The sequence below is a fragment of the Populus nigra genome, chromosome 7 (genome assembly GCF_951802175.1).
Source record: "Populus nigra chromosome 7, ddPopNigr1.1, whole genome shotgun sequence".
In the NCBI taxonomy this organism is placed as follows: Eukaryota; Viridiplantae; Streptophyta; class Magnoliopsida; order Malpighiales; family Salicaceae; genus Populus; species Populus nigra.
The window spans coordinates 11,182,549-11,193,164 of NC_084858.1; the positions used below are offsets into that span (position 1 = coordinate 11,182,549).

General features: G+C 34.6%; 1 protein-coding gene across 1 annotated transcript; it reads right to left on the reverse strand.

The window, feature by feature from the left end:
- Positions 1-1,557: 1,557 nt before the first annotated feature.
- Positions 1,558-5,283, reverse strand: LOC133699890 (probable mitochondrial saccharopine dehydrogenase-like oxidoreductase At5g39410). Its single transcript, XM_062123397.1, has 3 exons — positions 4,876-5,283; positions 4,401-4,725; positions 1,558-2,437 (listed from the first exon to the last, which is right to left on the reverse strand). The coding sequence occupies exons 1-3, from the start codon at positions 5,235-5,237 to the stop codon at positions 1,748-1,750; spliced, it is 1,377 nt and encodes a 458-aa protein (XP_061979381.1). The 5' UTR covers positions 5,238-5,283; the 3' UTR covers positions 1,558-1,747.
- Positions 5,284-10,616: the final 5,333 nt, after the last annotated feature.

Here is a 10,616-nt window from a genome sequence, read left to right on the forward strand (position 1 = left end):
TAGGGATTAACATTAAGAATTTCATTAAATTCCTCAAATCTATGAAATTTTTAATTTTTAGTTTTTGTTAAGATTTTGAAATCGACAAAATCTCCTATTTTTATGGATTAACGTAAAGAATTTCATTAAAATTCTCAAGTCAGTGAAATCTTCTATTTTTAGCGATTAACGTCAAGAATTTCATTAAATTTCTCAAATATATCAAATCTTTAATTTTTAGAGATTAAGGTCAAAGTTTTTGCTAAGATTCCTAAATCAACAAAATCTCTTATTTTATAGATTAACGTAAAGAATTTCATTAAAATTTACAAATAAGTGAAATCTTCTTTGTTTAGAGATTAACATCCAGATTATTTTGTAAAATACTCAAATCAATGAAATAATTTATTTTTAGGGATTAACATCAAGAATTTCATTAACTCCCTCAAATCTATGAAACATTTAATTTTTAGGGATTAACATCAAGAATTTCATTAAATCCCTCAAATCTATGAAACATTTAATTTTTAGGGATTAAGGTCAAAGTTTTTACAAAGATTTCTAAATCGAAAAAATCTTCTATTTTTAAGGATTAGTGTAAAAAAATTCATCAAAAATCTCAAATTAATGAAATCTTCTATTTTAGGAATTAACGTAAAATCTTTCATTAAAATTTTTAAATTGATGAAATCTTTTATTTTTAAATATTAACATCTAGATAGTTTTGTAAAATTTTCAAATCGATGAAGTCTTCTATTGTTAAGGATTACCATCAAGAATTTCATTAAATTCCTCAAATTGATGAAATATTTAATTTTTAGAGATTAAAGTAAGTTTTTGCTAAGATTTATAATTAATAAAATCTTTTATTTTTATAGATTAAGATCAAAATTTTCATTAAATTTCCTAGTAAAGAGTGGGATTAGACTTTTATGGGTAATGAAGGATAAGAAAGTTGATAGAAAAGATGATGATGAAGTGCTGGAAGAGGTGATCGGACACAATTGATGGAAAGGCTTAAGAAAAAGAGACTGGTGGTGAAGAACTGGTGAAACCAAGAGGGTATATTATGTCACCGAGCAATTGATGGATTTTTGAGTCATTGTTGGTGGAATTCAGTAATTAAATTGGGATTGTGAATCTTAAAGCGTATTTATTTTTCTATTTTAAAAATATTTTTTTAAAAAAATATTTTTTTTATTTTTTTTCTTACTTTAAATTAATATATTTTTATATTTTAAAATTATTTTTATATACTTTCAAATTATTTTAATATACTAATATTTACTCCGCCACAAAGTAGGGACCAGAAAATCAATGCAGAGAAAAGGGTTAATAACTGGGGGTGGGATGGGGAGAGAGTGGTGAATGGGGCAGAAATCGCAGAAAGGATCCAAGCAATGATGGGGAATGAATCATTGAGAGGTCAGGCAATGTTCATCAGAGAAGAGGAGGCTGGGAAGATCTGAAGTCATGAAAAACAGTGTCCTTTGTTCGAGTGTCTGCATCTTTATTGTCATTACCATATATTTAAAATGCTCATCAATACAAGATTAGAAACGGGAAAAAGGAAGCAAGTTACGGAAGAGATCAGATTCATTCAAACCATAATCGCATCAAAGCTATATAGCTTACTTCAACAAGGCATAACCAAACGTCACTTCTGTTCCTTACATGTCTGATAAAAAAAAAGCACGAAGACAAACCTGGCTAATACTGTTACTATTTAGTCAAGGTCTTGCTCTTTTTCTTGGTAAGTTTGAACTATTTAAGCCAGAATAGACTTTTTTGAAATGAGATCAAAAGATATTCCATTTTGTTCGAGCTGTTCTTGGAGATCTGTCGGGCCAAATACTATCCCTGGAGGAAAAACTCCTCCCTTCGGCAGGTTATCACGGTGGCTTAGAAGAATAAGAGCACATTGAACTAAGATGATTGGGGTTGTTAAATAGCCGATCTCAGGTCCCACTACTCGTGTTGTTATTTCCATGTCCGGTTTCTTTTTGTCCTGAGAAACATTCATGTCACTAAAGCCGCGTCCAACAAACCACATCTTGAATGAAGCACTTCTCACCTCATCATCTGAGGGACCCTTCTTCCTGAACCAACCAAGGCTAAAAAATGAAGGGAATTTTAATAGAAGCCACCTCCCAATAGCATTTCTACCTAAGAGGCCAATGAACATGCCAACTGCAATGAATCGGAAGACTCCCAGTAGAGTCTTAGAGCCTAGCTTCACCCCAAAATGGGCTGGTTTTACTGTTGACCAGAAAGCGTCCCTCTTTTCAATCTGTTCAGGACTCTCATTGAGTCCAGGAAGACCACGAGGGTTTTCTGTCAGAGTTGAAAGAGTTCTACGAACAACAACAGAATCTGCAGAAGGTAGCTTCACAGCCCAAAGACCAATCTCCTTTTGGTGATCTATCATTGGTCCTTTGGTAGGAAAGGGACCAGGAATCTGCAAGAAGAGAATCAAAGAGATTAGCTGCAAGCATAATGCATGCATCTTGGTACTTTGGGAGAGCAGAGATCACGTATCTGCAAAAATGCAGGTGAATTGGCAACTAGGAAGCATAATGCATGCATCAAAGATTGTTTATGTTGATAACTAGGCAAACTTTGTTGATGCATATGGTAAAAGAAAACTAAGGAAATGATAATATTTTTTCCCTACTAGAGCTAGGGACCAATAACAAATTTAACCAAACAGCAATCAGACAGACATTTGGAAATTATCTAGTAAAACTCAAATATTACTGCTATTGGCTTATCCTAACTCCGGAACAGACCAACATCATGACATTGAAGACAATTCATATCCAGAGCATTTTAGATAACACCTAGGGTGAACTTCAATTTTTTATCAGTGCTACCATCCAAGTAATAAATGCACGCTAAAAATGAAGACTTGTGCACCAACCCATTGCAACAATCTCCCATCTTGCATTGTTCCTTTGCAACACTCAACATGCAAAGTACAGTTTATGTTTCCCCTTCAATTTTTCTTTTTCTTTTTCTTTTTATTCAAGAAAGATTTGAAAGTAAAATAAACCAAAGCCATGCAACCTCTTCACCACTTGATTAGGGCACAAGCATAAAGGAGCAATCATGAGAAAGATATAAAACACACTGCTGCTTAAATGTTGACAAGTTCAAGAAGCATGCAAGTCAAGAATTGAACCCTTAAAAAAGACACTACCACTGACACGCAATATTAATAATATAATTAGAGCTGGAGGCATAGCGACACTTTCAGCATCAACGCTACTGATACAACCACCAACATTACCCATGCACAAATACAATTCGCTGGCACCTGCCACCACCATTAGCTAGACCATCACCGCTGCTACAATCAGCGTATTACAGTTGCTGAAACCACCATCACCATGGCATTACCAATGATATTCTCAGTCAACATGATAGGCCATCATAATATTATCATAACTAAATCATGTGCCTACTGTATACTTTTCCACCACCAGGGCCCTCCAACAACAGAAATTACTAATAATGGTGCCACTGTAGTGGTGGAAGCTAGACATTTATTGTCGCAAGTATAAACAAGGCCTTCAACATGTGCATATTGCAGCACACACAATAGTCTATAGATCACAGTTTTTGCATAAAAAGTCCATTAGCTCAACAGTAGTAACTTAGGTACCTTGTTGATATTTGCATCAACGCAACAGAGTACTCACCCCACCAGCCTTCAGAGGACAAATAAAGAAAGAGCAGAGGCAGGGGGGAAAAGACGTTACAGAGGAATTTTTTTCAAAAAACTAATGCAATGCTAGCTTATTCATGACTTTCTATTAAAAAAAAAAAAATTCCACCCTTCTCTTGCAGCAAAGGGCCAAAACAGTGGCTACACAACCTAAAAATTCCTGTTGCTAAACCACATGGAACCTTCACTTTTATTTAGGTACTATTAAATGCATTTCACTTAATAATCCCACACAGGACTTCAGAAGCCTCATTAAAGACTGCCTTAATATATTTCATTCTATATTCCAAACCATTCTATGCCAGATGTGGTAGGCCTATAATCTTCACCAGTTGAAATGTTTCTTCTAGTGAAAATAAACCAACTTAATTCAAAGATTGAAAATGGAAACACGAACTAGACAATTACTTGAAAAATGGTTATAATTTACGAGACTTATTAAAGTGATTTCATTAGACAGGATTACAGTTTAGCATATTATCACAGTGTGAAGTGCAACCAAAGTTAAGAGCATTATTAGCGTGTTCTCGATGCCAACCTACCAATAATTAACATATCATAACATAGTTACGTGCAAACAAACAACATAAACCACAATTGATTTATAATAATGTTCACAATCAGAGGGATTGACCTACACTTTTGTTTTGCTTTCATTAAAAGGAAATCATAAGACAAACAACAAAGTTCTTACAGCTGGCCTTGCTCTTTTGGGCCTTGATCGCCTCAGCTCCACCAACTGCTCGACATTGGCAACCCCCAGAACCGCGGATTCATATGTGCCAAAATTCCCAACAATCCTTTTCTCCGACTCCAGACTCAAATAGGCCTCAATTTGGTTTGGTGCAGCCGGACCCACCCAATGCCTGGAATTAAACATCCATCCCAATTCAGCCGGAACCGAATCAAACCCACAAGCAGAAACCACTAAAGAACCTGTCTCCATCGCCTTCTCATGGTACTTCACCTCCATTCTCTCCATAAACTCAGGCTCCCCACATATATCCAAGTAATCACAGCTAGCATTATTTTCAACAAACAAAAAACCCCATAAAAAACTAAACAAAAAAAATCCAATTTACAAGCATCATTCTCTTCATTTAAGTTACAACACCAATTATCCATAAGAGCACAGAGACATATCATAGAGAAAAAATAAAAAAGGGTACCCAGTTTCTGCACAGGCAGCGACAACAGGCTCGCCAAGGAGGCGAAAGGGACCGACACAATTGAGGATGAGCTTGGATTGGGAGCAGAGGTGGTGAAGAGAAGCAGGGTTGGTGGTGTCAGCGGTGAGGATAGGAATTGGAGGAGGGTGGTCGGGGTGGGAGGCCCATTTGAGGGTTTGAGCTAATTTGGTGGGATTGCGACCAGCAAGGGCAAGAGATTTAAGAGGAGAAGAAGGGACATTGAGGAACTTGAGGGCTTCTTTGACAACATATTTTCCAGTGAAACCAGAAGCTCCTAAGATTATTAGATCATAGAGAGGTGGTTGTGAGACTGGTTGAGACTGGTATGAGTTAGCTTCCATGTTTTTGGTTGAATCTCTCGGGAGATTTTGGTTTGCTACCGTATATAGAATTTTTGAAGTGTTTTTTATTTAAGAAAATCCTTTAATTAAATAAGAATTTATGCATTTATTTAATTAAATAAATTAAAATTATTTTTATTAATAAATACAAAATAACTATTAACAATAATTTAAAATTGAACTAAAAAAATCAAGAAATAGATATAATCAAGATATTTAACGCAATCCATGTACCCTATTGTTTTGCTTATTAGAATTATTATTTTATTTAATCTAATGATAATAGAAATAAACATACAAGATTAAATAAAATCAAAGAAAAAAAAATTTTTATGCTAAAACCAAGTAAAAATTAAACGATATATAACAAAAAAAAATTGAAAAGTTGAGAATGGATGTGAATGTAGACATCTGATCTCAAAACACAAGATATAGATTCGATTGTATTTAATAATTTTGTTTCTTGAAACCAATTTTTTATTCGATAAAACAATAAAAAAAAAACTCATAGAAAAGTGATTGAATAAAATTAAAAAGAAAAAAAATTAAATAGAGCTAACACAAAAAGAATACTTCTAAATATAAAAAAAATGGTGAAATCTTCTTCGTAAACTAAGTAAAAATTCTATTCTATTATATTAAAAAAATCATAAATTTTTGCTAAAATTGAAAAATAAAACAATCAATAAAAAAAATCAACAAAAACCTAATATTGAATTATGAAATTAAAAAAAAACTAAAGAATAAAAAAATCAATAGACAAAAAAAAAAAAGAAGCCTAGATAACTTAACACGCCTTGGCTTAATAAACTCCAAGCCCACATGCCTGGGCAAACTAACTTTTTAAAAGGCAGACAACCTGAAAACCCTTTATTTGTTTGAAAAAAATAAAGAAGCGACACATCATCTATTTTGGTTGACGATGTGTCGCATGCTAGCCTACTTTCAAGCTATTGAAGGGAGGGCCATTGGTCTTTTTGTCTAAAAAACTTTATTCTCAACCATTTCTTTAATTGAAAACACTTAGAAAACACTTTACACATCTCACTAAACCCATTATTGCCCTAAATAACCTTTAAAATAGCCAAAACCACCAAAATCAACTAAAAAAAAAAGATGTTTCAACTCATATCTATCATCTTGGGTGATGGGAAGGGAAAATAACATATAAGCAAAAACTCCCCTCATTAAATGGATCTTGTTAACACTAAAATTGACTTCTTTCATGGTCATAATCGATGTTAACCGAGAATTTCTCTATTTCACCAAATTTCAGCCATTCTTTATCTCTTCTCTCAAAGGTCTATAAACACTCCAAATTTAAGCAAAAAACGATGTCATATGAGGGAGATATGATTTTTCAAAGATGAAACTGAATTCTGCCAGCAAACAGGTTTCATGAAGAAACGAGTCCAAATTATGTTCTGAAGAATCTAAACTGATTTCCAGGTTTTTATTTCAGCAATTTAGCTCTTCTAAGTCAAATCTTGAAGATTTCATGCAAGACTATTTCTTCTTTTTTAGGAAAATAGTTATTGAAGCACTTAAATATAAACAGTCTACTTAAGGGAGGACTATTTTGTAAAATAGAGACTAGGGTTTCCTAGGATATAAAAAGAATGAGAGAAGAGAAGGGGGGCAGCCAGCCAAGAGGAGAAAAATGCCCCCCTCCTCTAAGAAACTTGAAATTATGCATTCTTCTTTCTTTTTGATTAGTTGTTCAACAAACATGCAAGGCTAAATACTTTTTCTTGGTTGCAAAGACACGGAAACCTTCGGATTTCAAGAACTGTGAGATTTATTTTACCTTTTCTTTTCAGTTTATATGATGAATATGTTTGTTCTCCTATGCTTATTTTTCCTATGATTGTTTATTTTAATTGCTAGAGCGGACTCTAAGTTATTATTGTAGACAATCTATTGTTAAGTTTGATATCAAAACCGAAGTTGTGGTATATGAACTTGTGAAGCAACTGAGTTTAATAATTGTGGCGAATCTACATTATTAATCTTAGGGAGAACATTCAATCAAATCAAAGATAGACTGCGAACAATTATGTTTTCTTGATTAATCAACTTATCTAATTCTTAAGGCTGCCATTGAACTGAATTACTAGTGCGGACACCGTGGTTGTCTGATGGTTAGAGTTAGTTATACGGCAGATCCATTAACTAACCAATGTTAAGAAGAAATAAATATTCAGAATATAAATTGATGTTTCATTTCCATGATCAGTTCTGATTTCTGTAGGTGGATGTGTGCTTGCAACCAAGGTTTATTCTCTTGATAATTTTCTGATTTTATTAATTTTCGTTTGATAGTTTTCTATTTTCTTTTGCTTTAGCCTAGATAACATCCGAACCCTCCCAAATTGCATATCATCTAGCATAAAAATTTGACTTGAACCTTTCTCGTGGGATCGACCCCTTGCTTACTCTATATTATCTTGTGTGTTGTGTTTTAAGCTAGGGTAATTAATTTGTGCGACCGCGACATCACAACAAATTTTGGCGCCACTGCTGGGGAAGTAACTTTAGTTAATTCTTATGTTATTATTTTTATTTGCTATGATTGTTATTTATTTTTAGAGAAACAGAATTTTTGCTTACTGCAGTACTGTTCATTTACGGCAGTGGTATTGTTCAAAACAGATTTTTTTGTGGAATTAGGTATCAGTCTTTTGTTTCCTAAAGGGAAACGACGTACAAGACTGGTGGTAAAACCACTAGCCCCACCTTATCGAGGCCAAATTCCTCTGTTTTCTAGGGTTTTTAGGCAGTTTTAGTTTTTTAGTGTAGGATTTTCGTACAATTTGCATTGTTTTCGATCTCTTATGTGGTTGGTTTCTTTTGAGTTTTCTTAAAAATTTATGCATGTAACCTATTCTATTAATCATATTCAAGTGTAGGTGGATCCCGAAATAGAAAACACTTTACGCAAGTTACGAAAGGATGCTCGCGTCAACACCATGGCTGTTGAATGACAACAAACACTCAAGGAGCTTACTGCTCCTAACGTGGAAAATCAACCATTGTGCATTAACATCGATAATAATGTAAACTTCGAGCTCAAATCTGGTTTTACACATTTGCTACCAACATTCAATGGTCTTGCAGGTGAAGATCCTCATACTCATCTTAAGGAGTTCCATATGATTTGTGTTGGCATGATACCAATGGAGTTGACGAATAACATGTTAAGTTGAAAGCTTTCCCTTTCTCTTTAAAAGGGGCAGCAAATGCATGGTTTTTCTCTATTCTCCTAGGTTCCATTGGAACTTGGAATGCCATGAAGAAGATTTTCCTTGAAAAGTATTTCCCAACATCTCGAGTTGCCAACATAAGGAAAGAAATATGTAGGATTCGACAATCTCATAGAGAAACACTTTCCAAGTATTAGGAAGATTTGAACAACTGTGCATTCAATGCCCTCATCATCAAATACCTGATCAGCTGCTCATTCAATAGTTCTATGAAGGATTGATGCCTACTGTCCGTAGTATCATTGATGTTGCAAGTGAAGGGGCATTGGTAGATAAGATACCCGAGGCTGCACGCCAATTGATCTCAAACATGGCAGCCAACTCGAAATAATTTGGCATGCATGGAGACTTCGCAAACAAATGAGTAAATGAGGTAAATATTTCTAACCTTGAAAATAAAGTTAATGATCTTACTTCTCTTGTGCGTTCTTTGGCTTGTGGAAATATACAACAGGTGAAAGTTTGTAGCATATGTTCCTTACAAGGACATACCTCAGATATATGCCCAACAATGCAAGAAGATTACATTGAACAGGTTCATGCAGTTGATGGAGAATTCAACGGACAGTCCTAACGTAAATATGATCCCTTTTCCAACACGTACAATCCTGGATTGAGAGATCATCCAAACTTATGTTATAGGAACCCACCTCAACAAGGCAATCAAGGCCGACAATTCCATCCTCATGAATTTCAGCCCCAACAAAATTATCAAGCAAGACAACCCCCTCCATTCACAAACTCCATGTTATGGGGTCGTCATCCAATGATGATCTTCGTGAGATGATGAAAAATTTGGCTTCTAACACTGTGACCTTGCAACAAAATGTCATGTCTTTTCAACAGGAAACAAGGTCAAGTATTCACAACTTGGAGAATCAAATGGGGCAAGTAGCTTCAAGTATGGGGAAATTGGAAGCACAAATGAATAAAAAATCACCCTTTTAAGTATTGAATCCAATAGAGAATGTTAGTGTGATCATGCCGCGAAATGGAAAAGAACTTGAAGAGAAAAGGTCGAAACAAATTGAGATGGAGGAAGAAGAAGAGATAGAAACCGAATTGAGTACAAATAAGGAACATCGTCCTGCTCTACAAACTGAAACATCAACCAACACTCCAAAGGTAACTCATCACTTAATGAATTCCATTTTTAAAACAATTCCACCCTTTCCTGTGAGTTCTTCTAGGTCAAAGAAAGATGACAAAGAAAAAGAGATTTTAGAGGTTTTCAAAAAAGTAGAACTCAACATTCCTTTGCTTGATGCCATCAAGCAAATTCCCAAGTATGCCAAATTCTTGAAGGAGTTATGTACTACCAAAAGAGCTTTCAAACTGAAAGGTCATGAAATGGTAAGTATGGGTGAAGTTGTATCTGCTGTTGTTCAAAAGAATATGCCTTTGAAGTAAAAAGACCCAGGTGCGTTTACTGTCCCATGTGTTATTGTAATGTTACATTCAAAATGGCCTTGTACGATTTAGGTGCATCCATTAGTATTATGCCTAAACATGTTTATGATTCTCTTAGTCTTAAGCCTTTGAATAAAACTAGCATTGTAATACAACTTGCGGGTCGTAGTTTTGTTTACCTATTTGGTGTGATAGAAGATGTCCTAGTCAAGATTGATAGTTTGGTCATTCCATGCGACTTTTATATTCTTGATATGGAACATGATTCTTGTGATTCATCAAACAACAATCCTATATTGTTTGGGAGACCATTCTTGAAAACTCCCAATACAAAAATTGATTGTGGTAAGGATACTTTGTCTATGGAGGTAAGAGATGAAAAAATTGAATTTAATTTTCATGATGCAATGACATATCCTTATAGCAATGTTTATTCTATCACATGTTATGACCAAGTTGATAAATGTGTGCAGCAAGTTTGTGATTTTGATAGTGAGGATGGATTAAGCGTAGCTTTGAGCCATATCTATGATTTTACCAAGATAGAAGAGATGGAGAGGCATATATGTGTTCCCCGAAATGTGCATGACTCAACATTGGATTTGCAAGCTTTGAAAATTATCCTCCATGATGCAAGAGTCATTTACCCCATCACGGACAGTGAATGGGTGGCGCCTATCCTTTTGGTGCCAAAAAAGATTGGAAT